Source organism: Punica granatum, chromosome 3, assembly GCF_007655135.1.
Source record: "Punica granatum isolate Tunisia-2019 chromosome 3, ASM765513v2, whole genome shotgun sequence".
Lineage (NCBI taxonomy): Eukaryota > Viridiplantae > Streptophyta > Magnoliopsida > Myrtales > Lythraceae > Punica > Punica granatum.
In genome coordinates this window covers 7,625,811-7,644,484 of record NC_045129.1, presented here as the reverse complement: position 1 = coordinate 7,644,484, position 18,674 = coordinate 7,625,811, and the positions used below count along the sequence as shown (strand labels likewise).

Sequence of the window (18,674 nt, the reverse complement as noted above, 5' to 3'; positions counted from 1 at the left end):
TAGTTAAAAAGGAAAATACAAATCGTCTATTGACATAAATTTTTCTTGCAAATTCTTACTTTTAAATTTTTTAAATAGATTTGTCTTTTACTTTTTAGAAAATTTTCAATATTTAAACATGCTTATTGCATATCAGTAGATTTTTTTTTAGTTCCTAATTATATCAGAAAGTTTTTCATAAATATGCTATTTTGTACTTTTTTCTAAAAAAAAATTGAGATTGCTTTTTTAAAATTAAGAAAGAATGTGCTTGTATTAAAGACTAAAATATTATTAAATATTTAATAATTTATATACGTTTACTAATTTAATCCTAATTGTATATATACGATTACAATTATTTATTTAGATACTTACCATATGGCCTTATATTATATGTAAAATTACCTTTCTAACCCTATTTATTATGGGGAGACAACTTTATATATATAGATATAGATGAAATAATTATATAAAAAATTATAATTTTACCCTATTTATTATGGCGTTGTCAAGTTTATATAATACATAGTTGGGTTTTAGTAAGAGGAAGAAAAGTTGTACCACCTAACTTGCCTCTTTGTAATATAAAGAGGTATTTATCTAAAATGGCCAATGGTTTGCTCGTTTTGTCAAATTTATCATATGTTTTTTTTTGTCAAATCTATCACATGTTTTACTTTTTGCATCAAATCTATCCCGGCGTTATCTTTTCTGTCGACATCTAACGGCCGTGCTAACGTGGCGCTTATGTGGCAAGTGTGGCCCACTATCTCTCCACGTGCCACGTTAGCACGGCCGTTAGATGTTGACGGAAAAAATAACGCCGGGATATATTTGATGCAAAAAGTAAACCATATGATAGATTTGACAAAAAAAGCATATGATAAATTTGACAAAACGGACAAATCAATGGCCATTTTAGGTTAAAACCCCTAATATAAATATCGATAAAGTTAGGAGGTTATTTTATCCACCTTCAACTCTTTCGCACCACTCAACTAATTCATAACTCTAACATAAAAAAACCGACATTATGGACTTAATTAATGGATCACAGTCTACCTTTACAATTTGGGGTGGTAATCAAAATTAATGAGATCTAATTTAGTAAGAACTTTGGTCGCCTTTGATTGCTCGGATATGAATTAGTGTAGAGGTTTCCAAATTCTTTATCTTGCATTAGATGGCGTTAGAATAAGGATTGGAATTAGAATTAATCACGATATAACTATTAACTAATTTTATTCAAGGGATGAGTTACGTTGATCATGAATTATCCCTTATTTAAAATTATAATTACAAAGCATGCCACTTGAACAAGAAAAGAATATAGAGAGGAGGCCGGGGGCCAACATCGGCCACTACCGCCTAGCGAGATCGCTAGCAGCCACCACTTCCCAAAGAAGGTCATTGACAACTTCTTTGGTCGTTGGTCACCTCGTCCATTCCTTCATCTTGGTTCACTAATGTGGTTTTCTTTTTTCCTCTCCTTTTCAATAGACTTCTTTTTTGAAGTTTTTAATTGAAATTTTAATTTCCAAGTTTTATTTTAATTTTAATTTTTAAAATTAAAAATATGTATTTGAAGGGATATATGATCATTCTTAATTTCTAAATCTAGACATATTCCAAACACTTGATCATAATAAATTGTAAATTCATAGGATTTGAAATTTCATCTCACCCCACTCCAATATCCTGTCCCAACCCAAGTATTAAACATGACCTTCCGGTCTTGGGCAGAAATGTTCCCATTCCTATACTCGATCTAATCCTAGATAAAAGATTTGATACCTTACAATATGCTTCAATCGAGTTGAATGAGTGTGTGGAAACCTAAAAATCTTCATTCTCCATTCATCCTCGATAAAGACTCCCTTTCGACCGGGGAATACAATCTTTACGAAAATCATCTCAAGACTAGGCATTACTATCCTCCGCCATCACAGTTTCCTTGATCTCCTGTATCATCTTCAGGACCTGCCACATGATGGGCCGATGCTCAGGGGAGGCCGACCGACAAACTGCTGCCACCTCGACGAGCATCCCGAGTCTGTGGTCCTCTCCATCGTGGTCCTCCCTGACTGCCTGGACCCACCCTGGCATCTCCGGCGGGGCCAGGTATGGGTGCTGGGAGGGGTGCCTGCCTGTTAAAAGCTCTAGCAGCAAGACTCCGAAGGCGTAGACATCTGACTTGGGGCCAGCACGGGTGGGCGATTTGCGGGCTTCGGGAGCCCTACAGGCCCAGGAGTCAGGGTCCTCATGGTCATGGGTGGAGCCCTCAGCGGCGAGGGTAGAGAGGCAGTAGTCGGTCAGGCAGGCCTCGAAGTCAGGCCCAAGGAGGATGTTGGAAGACTTGAGATTCCCGTGTATGAGCCTCGATGATTGGTGGATGTATCCTAGCCCCTGGGCTACATCCTCGGCGATCTTCAGACATGATGTCCAATGGAGAGGCTTTGCTCTCGCAGATCTCGAACCTGCGAGAGATTTCACTACTTTCAGTCATAAAACTCTATCTTGTGCCTTTTAATTAGAGGAAAAGAGGATGAATCCCGACAGAAAGTACTATATCAGAGAACTTGTTACTGAGCCAACGGTACTGAATGAACGGAAAACTTCTGCTTCATCCAATTTTGTGTTACAAAACATTTCAACTTTCCCCGTAAAGATTGGCCCCGGTTTGAAAGAATCTACCATGCGGGGCATAGGCTAGAAGCCTTCTTCAAACTAGCAGCCAATATTGCATTGCCGTTAGAACATGCCGATATGCGATTGGGCACGAAAAAGCTGCAACAATTATCGCAGGACCTCAAGCCACAGATTGACCAATATTGGCAAGTAAAAGGCCCACCCACAACGGGTCTCATGCGATAACAGGCATCCCACCAACCCAATTCCTCATGTAGGGCCACTCTTGATGTTAACCCAACACAACCTTCGATGTGAACATAAACTTGTTATTGACTAAAACCCCATTATCGTAACAAGACAAAGTTTATGCATTAGCTATGCAGCCCCCACAGATGTTACTAAACAGGCCGGCAGAACTCGTTCAATCATCTTTACTACACTCTTGTGAACTCCATGGACTCTTTAGGTGCATGCAAGACCACGTTCAAAGCCGTAATTCCGCTAATGAAGATTCCAGAAATTGAACTAGCAACCTAATTGGCACCCTCTGCTCTGCACGATACTCAATCCCGTGCCTACCTATTGTTTAAATCGATACTTGCATCTAAAGAGCCTGACAGACTGCATTGAGTAGCATCAGATTGTGTTTAACAGTTTCTCGAACAATCATCTAGTTAAAGCGAGCCGGTATCAATGCAACTCGTAATTTTACCATATAACAAAAGATTTAATTCGATCGAATTAGTAAAGCACAGGACTAGAGTTAGACCCTCACCGTGGATCAGATTGTAGAGGCTGCCATTGGGCATGTAATCGAAGATCACCAGCCTCTCTCCCTTGGCCTGAAAGTAAGCCCTCACAGGAACCATATTTGGGTGCCTCAGCCCGCCCACGGCCTCCATGTGCTGCTTGAACGCCTCCTCCCCGGTGGAGGCAGTCTTGTTCGCGTCCAGCCGCTTAACCGTCACAATGAGCTGATTGTCAAGAACAGCCTTGTACGTCGTCCCCATCGATCCCCTCCCCAGAAGCTCTGCCGACCCCCTCATCAGCTGCTCCAGAGTGTAGAGCTCTGGCTCCCCTGCACAAATGCGATTGTCAATAACACAAAGACAGTTTTCAAATGCATTACAAGTTTTTACCTGCAGAGAACACCAAGCAACCGCTTCTTCTCTGAACCCTCGGTGGCGCTTCTTCGACATTGCCCTTTGCCTCCATCACTGGCTTCTGAATGGGAACTGCGGAAAAAGGTGGGGGCTCCGCTACATCTGGAGCTATCGCTGAAGGCTCTTTTGGGCCGATTGATCGACTCTCATCGCCGCTCTTGTTCCTTCGAGCTTTGATCAATGCGAAAACGATTGCTACAGCTGAAATCAGCACAAGAACCCCAACAGTAAACCCGAGTACTATTCCAGTCTTCTTGTGCTTCTTCGGCGACACAAGTGGCGGCGAGAGCCCGATCGCAGCCGCCCCTTGTGACTCTGCGCTCTGACCCAGCGGCGCCGGTACGGAGGCGCCGCCGGCAGGAGGCCCGCCGAAGAACGGCTCCTTTGAGCGGCACGCTCGGTTCACTGTCTCGCCACAGAGGCCCGGGTTGTACGAGAAAGATGAGGAACCGAACCGGGACAGGGTTTCCGTCGCGGGGACAGGCCCGGTGAGGTTGTTCCCGGAGACATTGAAGGAGCCAAGCAGGGTCTGGTTCAGCGGGGGGAGGGAGCCGTTGAACCGGTTCCACTCGAGCCGGAGGGTGTCGAGGCGGTCCAGGACGGTCAGAGAGGGCGGGAGAAGGCCGGAGAAGTTATTGAAGGAGAGGTCGAGGACCCTGAGGCGGTGGAGGGAGACGATGGAGGCGGGGAAGGGGCCGGAGAAGTGGTTGTGGCCGAGGAAGAGGGACCTGAGGCTGGAGAGAGGGGAGAGGTCGGGGACGGGACCGGAGAGGGAGTTGTTCTGGAGGCTGAGGACGCGGAGCTGGTCGAGGCGGGAGAGGGTGGCGGGGGCGAAGGAGCCGCGGAGGCCGGAGCCCTGGAGGACGAAGCGGACGACGCGGCCCTGGGCACACTTCACGCCCCGCCATTGGCAGAAGTCGAAGCGCTCGGTGAGGGAGTAGTGGAGGGCGTTGTCGAGGTCAGCCGAGGTCTTGAATGCGAGGAGGGACGCGGCGTCGTTGGGGATGAGGGCACTAAGGTCGGGGGAGGAGACGGCGCCGGCGGCCGCCGACAAGGGGAAAATGAAGAAGACGAGAGAAGCTATTACGTGCATTATGAAGAGTGGGATGTGAAGGGGCTGAAGTTGGGTCTCATGTCTCTCTCCGCGCCGCGGGGAGAGAGAGAAGGGCGGACGGAAGAGGTGGCGGTGGTGGCAGCTGGAAGGAGTGGAGCAGAGTGGAAGTGTAGAGCTAATGGAGGTGACTGAGAGAGTGCGTGAGAGAAGGGGAGAGGGGTCGGGTCGGGTCGGGTCGGGTCACGTGAAAGTGAGAGAGTGTGGAAAAATATTGGGAAAGGGTTGGAATTTTCACCTAAACTAAACTTCTTTTTGGAAATATTTCTCACAATAGATTTTTTTCAAAAATTATTTTCCAAAATAAATTTATAATATTCTTTTGATTATCCTTGTAGTCCTACAACTTTTGATTTGTTTCATTTAAATCCCTTTAAAAAAATCTATTTTATTATTATGACTCTTCATCAAATAATTTTTTTTGGTAATTATTTCTCAAATAAATTACTTTTAATATATTTCTCTCATCAATTTAAATTTAAATTTTATATAAGAAATGGTTAAAGATTTCTCTTGAAACTTTTAAGGGTTATGTTAAACCGAGTGTGTGAGCTAAAAAATCTATTTGATTAATAGGAATATTGGAGAAATTCTAGTTATAAATTATTTAAAATACTATTGAGAATTTTATGTAGAGAATTCAATATTTTAAAAATAAGTTAAAACTATAGAAATGAAACAATAGGGAATAGTTTTAGCTAGTAGGCGCATGCCTTAGAACATATTCATTGTAAATTTGGTGTATTTTTCACTATGTATGATGATTATATGAAAATTTTACATCTTAATTATGATAATTTTGTACATTATTATGACTCTTTTTTAAGTGTAAGAATTTTAATTCAGAGCATTCGAGTAGGTTTACTATAATTATACTTCCTATCAATTAGTTTGCAATTGTCAATATATATTTTCGTAAATCCAGAAAAAAAAGAAATATATATTCCCGTAATTCTTTTTATTCTGCATAAAAACTTTCTGACTACCTAGTTTCCAATACTTTTAATTTAACAAAGCTCTAATAAAATTCTAACATGTATTTTGTGGTTTCATCCATAATCTTATAGATTGATTTGTGCAAAATTTATTTTAAGATATGTTTAAAGCAAATTTGTAAATAATTCATTCATAATATTAACTAAATTAGGGTTTTTGTAAATTGATTTAAAAGAAACGAATGAATAAGTTATAGGGACTATAAAGATAAAAAAAACTGGTATAAATTTATTTTTAAAAATAATTTTTGAGAAAGTCTATTAATTATTTTCGAAAAAAAATTCTAATATGGACAAAAACGCAAAAGTGTTGGGACCCAGCGTTGTCTTTCCCATCGTGTTTCAACAGAAAGCGGCCATCTTTTCCTTTCTTTCCTTTTTTAAATAGCATCGGTAGAAAATGAGCTCCACTTTTGCCAAAGTATATATAATTTTTATCTATTGGAACATTCGAAATACTGTATTTCTTCCATTTGTTACAATTGAAAACTCGTAATAGCATAAATAGAAGAAGGTGAGTTTTAATGATGAAAATTAGTTAAAAAATCCCTTATTTTACCGTTAATTGATTTAAGCGGTTTGATATTTATTCCGTTTAAGTAAGATTTCGGATTCCAATCCTTATAAATTTAAAATTTCACGCTAAAATAACTTTATCCCTTAATAGGCTCATTTGACTGGATTAGTGGATATCTAATTGAGTTTTTGAATATCAAAGTTTACGTCGAAATAAAAGTCCTTACTTTTGATTCACGGCAATCGCCGAGGCGAGAGACATCTTGAAAACCTCCAATAAGTCTCTCTTCACTATGATCGCCAGCCAGGGGAGGTGGCTGAACAATAGCCTCTACAACTTTTTTTAATATGATTTTTTATTTTGTGAAAATTTGCTTTTTTACTCTTTTTTTTCCTTGTATGAATCATGATATCCACAAAGGTAATTGGATCTCTACTAATTCAGTCAAATCGAATCAGCCTACTAAGAGATAAAATTCTCGCAGTGTGAATTTTCTATATTCACAAGGACTCAAACTCAAGACTTTATTTAAGCGTGGAACCGCTTGAATCAACCGACATTGATACTCTTTTTTTTCTCCCTTACATGGCGATGGGTAAAATTGGCACGTTAGCGTTCGAGTCAGATGCCACGTATTGTTTGTTCAGTTTTCATAAAATGTACAGTATTTATACAATTTAGCATGTTTTCTATCAATTTTTAAGTTTTGTACCAAACTTTTATATTTGTAAAATCTTTTATACCGATGTTGCAATTTATCCGTAGTAAATAGACCAATCTAAAAAGTGGTCTTAAAAGTTGAACTCACTACTTAATTCAAAATAGCTAAAACGAGACATACAACTATTAGTTAATAAGATGACTCAAAATTGTGTCACAGGGCTCTTATATAGGCAATTTCGAGTCAAATTGAAAAAATATTGGGTTACTAACAAAAAAAAATACAATTTTTCATATTTTAATGATTCTAGCACGAATTTTTTTCCTTAATTTAAATGCACAAATTTTCGATTTAATAATAATTCTAGTACGGCATCAAATTTTTCATTAATTTGGACGAATCGAGGCTATAGAGGGCGCCGACGATCCCAATCCGAGGGGAGGGCATCAGCGACTCCAATTAGGATGGTGACCGAAATTGAGGCCCCCAACCCCGGAATTGGGAAAACCCTCAAATTGGAGATTCTCCCCATTCTGGCGGGTGGAGTCACAACCCTGGCTATCACTCCCGATTGGGGTCGCCGGTGCCCTTCCCTTCGATTGGGGTCGCCGGCGCCCTCCGTGGCATCAATTTCCTCCAAATTAACGAAAAAAGTACACAACATGTAATGTATAACTATAAATCCTATATGTTTCACTTTTCGTGAAAATGAAATTTCACTATGGATTATGGACTAGGTTGAGGATTCCCTTCTCGATTTTTACTGAGGTCTATAGTGAAATGCTATAAGCAGGTCATGATCGGATTTAAAGATTTCAAGACAACAATCTTCAATTGCACTGGTTTTATTTTGATGTGATTTTTCACATTATTTTCCTTTGTAGATTGCCACGGATAAACTATTATATCCCGCTCTTGTAATATTTGGTTGGATATTTTCCCTTGTATCTGTTCTTAGAGTAGATATATGAAGAATCATCGTGACCGTGTCAATATAAAAAAAAAAGAAGGAAAAAGAACACGATTTGACATTGTTCTTCGGGTGCAAACCGGATTTAACATTTCTAAAGAAACCCACGGTAAAAATAAAGAAACTAAACAGACAACATGCGAAGACCCACAATAAAAACAAAGAAATTAAGCAGATAACGTAGAGAGTAGTACCACTCAATGATATTTGGTGCGAGATAACGATATGTTACAAACCCGTAACAATATCTATCATAATGTTATGAGTGGGTCATTTTCTTGCTAAAGAGACAAACATGATAATATTCTCTACCTAAACTGCTACCTTTACATGTTTTGCATGCATGATTTATCTGTTATGCTCCTTTTTTTCTTTTTGGTGTCTTGCCTTACTATTTTTTTCAATTATTGAGGTGGTCAAATAATAATAGTGGAAGGGCTGGGCGGGCTTCTTTTTCTTGACATTCTACTGATTATAGCAAATACATCCACAAAGTCAAGAATCCAAGTGATAAACATTGAAAGCTCTGTCATCAAAAGAAGAAATTAGAGACTTTAATTTCAAAGGCTAAGCTCATCACTTCCCTTTCGATTTGGAAGGAGAAGGACCTCAATTGATCAAAGGAAGAGATATAAAGCTAGACTTCAATAAGCTTTACCATCGTCTTTACGTCGAACCCTCTCGCCTCGTCTCTCCGTCAATAATGCAAAGAGTTGCCCTTTTGTTCCGACTTCTTACTAGAATGGAATTTCCTTTAATTTTTCCTTTTATTGAAATTAGACAATTTGTTGTGCTGACCTTATCTGCACTTGTAACATGTTATGAAAGTATGACACTGAAAAGGATCAAACGGTAGACCAATCTAAAAAGTGATCTTAAAACTCATTAATTTTTCCTTTTGCCTTCAAAACGTACTTAATTCAATAGCTTAAAAGATACATATAACCATTACTTACGATAACCATAAATATACTTATTAAAAAAAGAAAAAAAAGATGACTAAAGAAATTGTATCATGCGACACTTATAGAGCCAATTTCGAGTCAAACAGCTTACAAATGAAAAAAACTATCTAATCCCCTTAAGAAACTGTCCATTGTATCTGTATATACAAAAAGCAACTAGCTAGTTTGACATCTCCATTAGTACATATTGATGTCATCTTTTCCTATTTAGATACATGTTGATAACATTTTTGATAATTACAATTGCCTAACTGAAAATTTAAAATGCTTATTGTTCTTTTCTTGGAACTCATAACTACATGCACAACATAAATGTGTAATCTGTATCAAAATATTGGTTAGAAATGTGCTCTTTAATTTGGACTTGAGGGATATCGACTTTTGTGAATTATACTACGCCTTCGGTGGTGCTGCGCTTATGGGGCCAATGCATGTGCTGACTGTTTAGTCCGTCTGACATGTTTGCGGTTGAACACGAGAGTTTGAATATTGGCGCAGCGGAGGGTGGCATGATTACCACTATTGCTGCCCCCTCTTCTTAGTTATCAAAATATATAATGTGTGACCATAACATGATTTAACATTGTTCTTCATGTGTAAACTGGATTTGACATGTTCAAAGAAAACCACAGCAAAAATAAACTACGCAACCATACGGAGATCTATACAGTAAAGAAATTAAGTAAATAAAGTAATACCTACAATTTATTATTGCTGATACGTTACGAACATGTAACAATATCTATCATAATGTTATAAGTGGCCGGTCATTTACTTGCCAAAGAGACAAGCATGATAATCCTCAACCTAAACTGCTACCTTAACTACATTTTTGCATGTGTATGATTGAACTGTTATGCTGCTTTTTCTTTTTGCTGTCTTGTCTTACTATTCTTTTCAATTATTCAGGTGGTCATAACATGTTAGCGAAAGGGTTGGGCTATTTTTCTTGACATTCCACTAAATAAATTACTTCCACAAAGTCTAACTAAAGTAAGAAAACATCGAAAGCTCTTTCATCAAAAAACGAATTATAGATTTTAATGTCTTGACCAGTAGGCACTTTTAGACTAAGCTCGCTTTATTTTTGATTTGGAAGGACCCCAGTTGATCAAAGGAAGAGATATAAAGCTAGGCTTCGATGAGCTTTACTTCCTTTAATCAAGCCCTCTCGCCTCGTCCCTCGATCAATAATGCAAGAGTTGCCTTTTTGTTCCCACTTCTTACTGTAATGAGATTTCCTTTAATTTTCCTTTTATTAAACTTTAGATAATTTATTGTATATGGACCTTATCTGCACTCGTAAAATGTTTGATATGAAAGAATATGAAAATATAATACTAAAAATGATCGAATATTTGGGTACTAAAACCTATTAGTTCGAACTTTTATATTGGAGATAGATCATAGGACTAATGAAATTTTTTTCGGTGAAAAGGGCTAGTGGAAATTTTATGTGGGATTGCAGCGGGTTATATATATGTGTGAGCTCACATAACTGTAGAAGAAAAAGCATGCCTCATGGTTATCAAGAAGTCCGAGTGTGAAAGGGAAAGTTCGTCTCATAATCAATTATCCTCCTCCTCCTCTCACCCGGAAAAAGTCCGTATTACAATAAATTATTGAAAGATGGTGTTCAAGTATACATGACATGCGTAGAGAAAATCTCAAAACTACCCGTTGTCCAATCTACTATTACGAGATATTCAAATTGAAGATAAGTTGCAAGTATAGTGAAAGTTTTATAGACAAAAGACAAAATTATTTGACAATTAAAGTTCCAATTCATCTATTTCCGTTCTTCATCTAAATTATTGGTGCACACTATTTTTTTCTTTCCGTAGAAGAATATTTTAAAAATAAAACCTAGCAGATCAAAGTGCCACGAGGACATCATGGACGTCGATTCGGATAGTGCCTCTCCACCATAAGGGAGACATACTGATTGCTCGGTACCTAAGATGATGCTCCTTCCATCTAAACTCTTACGTGCGGAAAGAGCATCCATGATTGGACATTATCGGGCACGACATTTCCATCGGAATGATGGCCACAACTGACTAGTTTGAAGGAGACGAAGTGCTCTGCCCCGGTTCTATTTTTACATATGGACGACATCGGCGTACTTGGTGCTGCAGGCGAAGATAATTCTAGTGCGAGATCCGAAGGATTCGTAACTTATACACTGCGTCTTTCTATAGTTCACGTGAAAATTGATCCCTCGATAAATCTTGTCACAATATGACTCGAGTATATAGGACCAAGCCAGATACACAAGGTCCAACTTCTTGCTTGTTCCATCCACCTTTTGAGATTGGTTTGTTTCTGTTAAATGGAAATTGATGGCCATTGTATGCTTTCATGCTATATATTATGGGGATATTCGCATGATAATTTACGTAAAGAACTGACTTGGTGAGACTAAAAACAATGTTGTTCACTTAGATTTTTTTTTTCCAATAATACTATAAAGGATTACGGGAGTTACGCTAGTGAGATCGAACTCAAATCTTTTACTCTCACTCTGTGTCTCTCTCTTTTATTTATTTATCTTTGCTTAGAATATAAATTTCAAATCTCTTACTCTCAAATATATAACTTTTGGCATTACTAGTTCCCCTTCTGACAGTGTCTTGTTCTCCCAGGATAGGATTTGCCCGATAGATTCCCACTTCAACGCACCCAGTCCGGGCACATAAACACAGGTCATTAAATTATTTATATAAAAATAATTTATGTAACGATTATATATATTGCTTATTCCTTTTTTAATATTTATTTCCTGGCTTTTGTGTAATTTATGAGCCGGGGATTGGCTGATATTCATGGAAATTAATACACCGACAAAGCCCAGAAAGTGAAACGAGAAAGATTTTGGACGGCGATTTGTGGAACAAGCCAGCCCTCTTTTTTCAGACTTCCGAAAATGTCAATTATATATTTGTTAGGGAAATTCGGGAGGATTTGTGACCCTTGGAGGGCTTTTCGAAAGACAAATAATTGAAATAAGGGGTTCATCTTAAGACTCCACCAGACTACAGGGGGTAAGTTGAAGTTAATCCAAACTTTTGGACTGTAAAATAAAATGACAGGATAGTACTGCACGTGACATGGGGAGCGCGTGAATTGGAAGCGTCCGGACATGGGAAAGCATGCGGTCTCCAAAGCCGCATGAAATGGAACTGCCATCCAACCATTATCGTAGCAGAAAACGGTCTGTCTGCATTCATCAATCTCGGTCCTGTCAAAGCTGGTCAAACGCAAACATCAGAGTTGGGGTTGGCCAACGACATAATCAATAAGTCCAAAAAAAAAAAAAAGAAGTTGAAAAGCCAAAAGACAAGGCAAAGTAAAGGTTAAAATCAAATTAGAGAGGTAGCACAAGTTTCTAGAGTCGCTAACCAAAGGTTTTAACCTAAAAAAGTAAGTATTATTGATAAATTTTCTAATTTAGCATGTGCTTTAAATTTTTTTAAAAGAGTACAATGTTTTAAAACCTTCCCGAGACTAGCATGCCGTCTCCTTTCGTCCATCATCCGCAGTTAAATGCTGACGTGATTGTTAAATTTGACTAGCTGACTGTCAATTGCCATGTGTAATAACTTTTCCATATTTCCCTCATCCCCACTCTCGCCGCCAACACTACCTTCACTAACACTTCCCCATCCTCCGTCGAATCGCGACCTCAAGATCGCGGTGGTTCGCCTCCCCAACCCACCTCTCTCCATTTCCCTGTTTCGGAGCTGCCGCTTCCTCCTTCTCTCTCTAGTTCCGGCTGTCTGTCGCAAAAGTTACTATCGGGGAAATGGAAATGGCATTCTCTTTATAAAACATAACCCCCAGAATATTCTCTCTCTTATTCACTCTCTAGATACATATCAACCAGAGTTCAATTTAAATTGAGAGAAATGGTTTTGATTGGGAGGTAGGAATGGATCAACAGGTACAGTAAGAAGCAAGGCAGGAGCCTAGTCCGGAGAATCCGGACGGCATTGGAGAATGCAAACAAGAACAATGCAGGAGGGCAGAGGTGTAATTTTCGATACGACCTGTGGAGCTACGCGTTGATTTTCAAGACGAGGCGAGAGTTGGAGCCCCTTGCGAGAGACGGAATGCAAGTGCTGCAGTTACGGTCGATGGATAAGAAGGCAATGGTGGGATTTGGGTTTATGTTCTTTGGGTTAAACCGGAGTGATATATATGTTCTTTCCCTTGCATTCTTTTCTTGATTTTTTTTGGGCAGCATCGGTTCCATTCCTTTGTAGAAAGTACTTCAATTTTGCTCCATGTTTGTGTAATCTGCTCTTATGAATTCCAATGGGAGATTTTCGGGTTCGAAGCCCCAGTCCTTTGAAAAAATTCGAGCTAGTCTTTACGATTGGAGGCAACGCAGCAAATCGCTGATTTTGATTCGATACCAACCAATATGCTCTTGATAAAGATGATAGACCGGCTGATATTTCGAAGTCAAAAATCTCATTTTTGCAATGTGCAATGTCGGCCTTATACCCAAACATACATGTCGTGGATCAGAAGGAAGAACGGAAAAAGTGCTGCGAGAAATGGATTGGTGTTTTTTGGATGTAAAATGTTGAGGAGTAAAATGGGATAAATCCCACGTCGAAAAAGAAAAGGAAAATTCATGAGTTAATATATGACTTGGGTACCACCACTTATCAGGTTGAACTTTTAAGTGGATATGAGCCCAAGCCCGTATAAATCCAATAAAAATTTAATATGATATTAGAGCCTGGGTTACGCGTATACGCACCTACGTGTGTGTGCGTATTCACACAACGCCAGACCCAATATGTCCAAGTGTAGCCAATAGTGCACCTCGTGTTAGTGTCCCCCCCTCGTCCGAGCACGGAAGATGAGCCCGGCTCGAGGTCAATTGTTGAGGGCGGGTGTTTAAGGACACGTGACAATGTGTAGTCAGAATTAGACCACACGTTGCACTTGAGGGCGGGTATTGAAGAGTAAAATGAGATAAATCTCACATCGGAAAAAAAAAGAAGAAAAATTCATGGGTTAATATATAATTTGGGTAACATCACTTATTAGTTTGAGCTTTTAAGTGGATATGAGTCCAAATCCGTATAAGCCTAATGAAAATTTAATATAAAATGGGTCGGATTATTTTATGAAACATATTGTCGTTTACACATATGTCAAAGTGAAGGAAACAGAGTGGGAAGTCTTCCACGAAAGAAAGGGCAATTGGAAGTCTTCCAAGAATCGAGCAAATGGAAACCCACCATACCCGCCAAAACAAAAAGAAAAAAGAAAAAGCGAAGATCCTTTACGATCTTGAGGTCGCCTACAATAGCTGCGATTCGGCGAAGGGTGGGGGACTGTTGGCGGCGGCGGTGTTGGCAGCAGCGATGGTGTTGGCGACGAACATGGGATGAGGAAGAAGAGGGGAAGAGTTGATGGGAAAAAAAGTGTCAACCAATAGAAGGATTATACGTGGCAATTGACGGCGAAGAATGGGAGAAGAGGAAGAACAAGGGATGTCGAAGAAGAGGGGAAGAGTTGACGGGAAGAAAAGTGTTAGCCAATGGAAAGATTACACGTGGCAATTATAGCCATCTAGTCAAATTTAACGGCCACGTCAGCATTTCACGGCGGAGGATGGACGGAAGGTAGCGGCATGCTAAATTTGGAAAGATTTTGAAACTTGATGCCTTTTTAAAAAATTTTAAAGTACGTGCTAGATTAGAAAATTTATTAATAGTAAGTGCTTTTTTAAGTTAAAAATCCAAAATCAAAAGGCTTTATTTCTTAGTGGGCAATTTAGTTTGATTGGATCAATTGGGACTTATTGGGCTTTTGGATACCAGAATTCACACTGAAAAATCAAGAGTTTTCGAGTTTGATTATTGTTAGTGGAATTTCAAAGTCCATTTATTTCACTTTCTTTTTATTATACTAGGTCTATAGATCTCCTTTATAATTAAAAAGGGTCAAAGCAATCAGATTGTTGCTAGTCCTTTGAGATGTTCGGACGATACTTAGTGATAGATCCTTCATTACTTTGATGATTATGATGTTTTAAGGTACGTACGGTCCGGCTTTACAAACTTTTGTATTGTGATGTTTTGTAGATTAACAACATGATGGATCTACAAGCTGTTTTTTCTTTTTTCGGTTATAAGGGAGTCTATGGGTTTAATGCAATAAAATAGAAATCATAATATTAATAAAATGGCACGGATAATCTCACTGAGTATCGAAACTGAAATCTCTTGATTACTAGGTGAAAACGTATGCTGCTACACCCTCATTCGATCAGTTTTTGTTTTTCCCTCATGAAAAGTGTATTATGAGGTTGGGTGAAACTTTTAGGACCTTGTTATGAGTTGAGAATGTAACCGTGTCTTTGCAAGGGCCTTGAACTGAAGTGGATGACCAGTCTTCTTTAATAAGGGTTAAAACTGAAAAAATTTTACTGGACTTATAAATGATTGGACTCCGATCTAAAAGCTCGAGACCATAGGATGGTAATGCCAATTATCTTACAAATTCATGAAATCTTATCAAATTTTCAACATAAGATCTTTAACAATTCGCGCTCTTGCGTGGTATTATTTCTCCTTTCATACGCACCACCATATGTCAAGTGCTGTGGAAAATCCGCCGTTAACAGTAGACACGAGTTGAGCTTCTTTTTTGTGCTTGGATTAGGGTGAGATATTGACCACGAAGACAAGCCTCTGCTCTAAAATAATGTAATCTTTTTATAGGACCTACAAGGTTGAGTCCATATTCAACCGAAAAAGTTCGAGTTTATAGACCATGTAACCCATCTTCAAGCTCAAAACTCGAGCTAATAGGTTTGATATTCAATCTCTTATAAACCCGTGAATTTTCATTTTAATTTTTTCGCGTGGGACAATCTCTCTTAACAATTAGTAACTACAATCATTTTATATAATCAACAATTTCTCATTAATTTTCCAAAGTAATACTTTTGAGAATGGGGTTCAAAACAAAGAGTGCCGAATTTGATTCTTATCATTGTCGTTTCTTATACTAATTTACTCGTCATTACTTCATTTTCTATCAGATCCACGGTCCATAGACCTCCCTTACAAAAATGCTAAAATAAGGCATGTCACCATCATTAGATTATAAGAAGTGCCGCATGTACGAGACAACTTAACCTCGATTGGACATGAGTACAGCCAGTCGAGACAATACGTGTCTTAACCCGTGCCCGTGTAGGGTGGCCGCTGGTGCTGCCAATCACCTTCATCTAGGTATATTTCAAGCGTGGCCATGTTGCGGGGTTTGAGCATAACAAGAGAATGAAGTACGAAGAGTACTTTTACTCTTGTATGTTAAGAAAGATTTAGTTCACGAAAAGGAAAGATGTGTATAAGGAATAAACAAAGACCAAGATATGTGCACCCCGAAAAAAATAAAAATAAAAGACCAACATGTGTTAATTACTTGCTTAAATTTTACTAAAGTAGAATGAGATCATCGAGATTACAGCTTCAACAAATACTGCATTGACAAATAACCTGACTTGGGATAGGTCCACACCAGTGGGTCTTAGTAAAAGTCAGTGCCATTTCCCTTTCAACAAATGGAAATTTCTATTTAGTAATTTGTTCCTATCAAAAGCTAATGGCTTAAGAAGAACGGGTAAAATATATGATTTGTGAGATTACTTAAGTCTAAAGATCCAAAAACCAATTGAAGGAAAAGGGACTTCTCACTTGTAATGTTAGCTGTGGGGTCACTGAGGCTATATCCACCTGACCTCATTTCCAACAGCTCCTTCCCTCCAACCACCCCCCGTAATTAATCTCATCTCTAAACCGACTCGAATTACGGAAACCCGACTTACACTCGGCCCTTCTAGGTTTGGTCTGTCAGAGTCGTTCATTGTGTAACTTATGGGACTTGATTAGACCGTTCAGTGTTTAACCTATAACATGATTATCGTCTGCACGTATCAGGATGAAGATGAAAATTACTCACTGTTAGAAATCAGTCACGTAGATCACTCGCACGGTCATGTTGGTGTTGAATGCACGAAGCAAGTTACAAAAGCCGATTCTTAGTTACCTTTGGGTGGTACAGTCGACGATCATCAATCCCGTGTTTAAAGAGGTTTAGACGCTGTTGATAATGACAGTAATCAATGCAAGAAAAAAAGACGAGGAGTAATCAAGCAAGGTATTCCTTGATTGGAACAAAAAGAAGATGGGGATATGATCAAGGAGGAAAAGTAAAACATGGGCAAACAACTGCCATATTTTGCGGTTCTAGAGGCGTTTATTTAATGTTAATTGCTGTGTCGCCCTCTTACAGCAACAATTAATCCCTTCAAACCATGGAAGCATTGCTTCTTTAAATTCATCTTCTTCCTTTCCATTGCTTCTCAGGATTCACAATCTTCTCTTCAAGCTTTGATCCATTCTCTCCTTCCCTCTCTCTTCAGAAGAAAATGAAGAACAACAATAGCAACACGAAGCTCATCCTCCTCCACCCTTACATCCAGAAGCAAGGGAGCTCGAACCGCTTATGGCTCCTCGCATTCGTCTCCCTCCTCACTATGGTGTTCCTCGTCACCGTCATCTACACCCGGGAGTCCACTGGTGCAGTTACGACCGCAGCCGCTGCAGTCCTCTCCTCCGCTTCGTCAGGGCCTGCCTTTAGTAGCTCCCCCTTGCCCACAACGGTCATCAACACCCTCCTCCACTATGCATCCAAGTCGAATGATACTTTCCGGATGTCGTATGCGGAGCTTAAGCCCATATCTGACGTGCTGAGGAAGTGTTCGTCCCCGTGCAACCTCCTTGTCTTTGGCCTGAGCCATGAGACCCTCCTCTGGAGGGCTCTGAACCAAAATGGCCGGACGGTTTTCATTGATGAGAACCGCTACTATGCTGCCTACATGGAGCAGATACACCCGGAGATTGAAGCGTATGACGTGCACTACGCAACGAAGATGAGTGAGGAGGGAAAGCTTATCGACCTTGCAAGGAAGAATATGCATCATGAGTGTCGGCCGGTGCAGAATCTCCTCTTCTCGGAGTGCAGGCTTGGAATCAATGACCTCCCCAACCATGTCTACGAGGTCGACTGGGATGTGATACTGGTGGACGGGCCCAGGGAAGACTGGCCCGATGCTCCCGGGAGAATGTCGGTGATATTCACAGCTGGAGTGCTCGCAAGGAGCAAGAAGGGAGGGAACCCGAAGACTCACGTCTTCGTGCACGACTTTGTCGGGGATGTGGAGAGGGTCTATAGCGATGAGTTCCTCTGCAAGGAGAACATGGTCGAGTCTAACGACAAGCTGGGGCACTTCATCTTAGAGAGGATGGAGCCGACCAGCGTCCAGTTCTGCGAGAACCGTACATCTTCATCAGCCTCATCATCTTAGGGCTCCTGGTCTAAGATCACGAGCAGATAAGGAAACAAAATGATGTGAAGACACAGAGAGCTGATTATTTATAATTCTGCGAAGCCTTAGAACTTCTATTTTCTGCCTTTTTTCTTCTGTGAAATTATGGGTTTTCTGGAAATAATTTTTGCCAAAGCAAACTGTAGTTTCATCAGCAAATGGGAACATTCAATCATTCACCTTCCTCTCAACTCCACACTCCTTTCAACTCTGCTCTTTTTCTCGAGAAATTATTTTGAACACATCGAACGAAAGTTA

General features: G+C 39.6%; 2 protein-coding genes across 3 annotated transcripts; one reads left to right on the top strand and one right to left on the bottom strand.

Annotated features, from left to right (window-relative positions):
* Positions 1 to 1,618: 1,618 nt before the first annotated feature.
* Positions 1,619 to 5,066, bottom strand: LOC116200789 (probable inactive receptor kinase At5g67200). Of its 2 annotated transcripts, none has more exons than XM_031531690.1 (3): positions 3,753 to 5,051; positions 3,389 to 3,691; positions 1,619 to 2,459 (listed from the first exon to the last, which is right to left on the bottom strand). In XM_031531690.1, the coding sequence occupies exons 1-3, from the start codon at positions 4,867 to 4,869 to the stop codon at positions 1,903 to 1,905; spliced, it is 1,977 nt and encodes a 658-aa protein (XP_031387550.1). In that variant the 5' UTR covers positions 4,870 to 5,051; the 3' UTR covers positions 1,619 to 1,902. The 2 variants fall into 2 exon arrangements, with proteins under 2 accessions (XP_031387550.1, XP_031387551.1); XM_031531691.1 differs by lacking the exon at positions 1,619 to 2,459 and adding an exon at positions 2,546 to 2,917 and having other exon boundaries at positions 3,753 to 5,066.
* A 12,198-nt stretch (positions 5,067 to 17,264) lies between these two features.
* Positions 17,265 to 18,600, top strand: LOC116200661 (protein IRREGULAR XYLEM 15). Its single transcript, XM_031531498.1, has one exon. It carries the CDS (start codon positions 17,457 to 17,459, stop codon positions 18,393 to 18,395), a length of 939 nt encoding a protein of 312 aa, XP_031387358.1. The 5' UTR covers positions 17,265 to 17,456; the 3' UTR covers positions 18,396 to 18,600.
* The last annotated feature ends 74 nt before the right edge of the window (positions 18,601 to 18,674 follow it).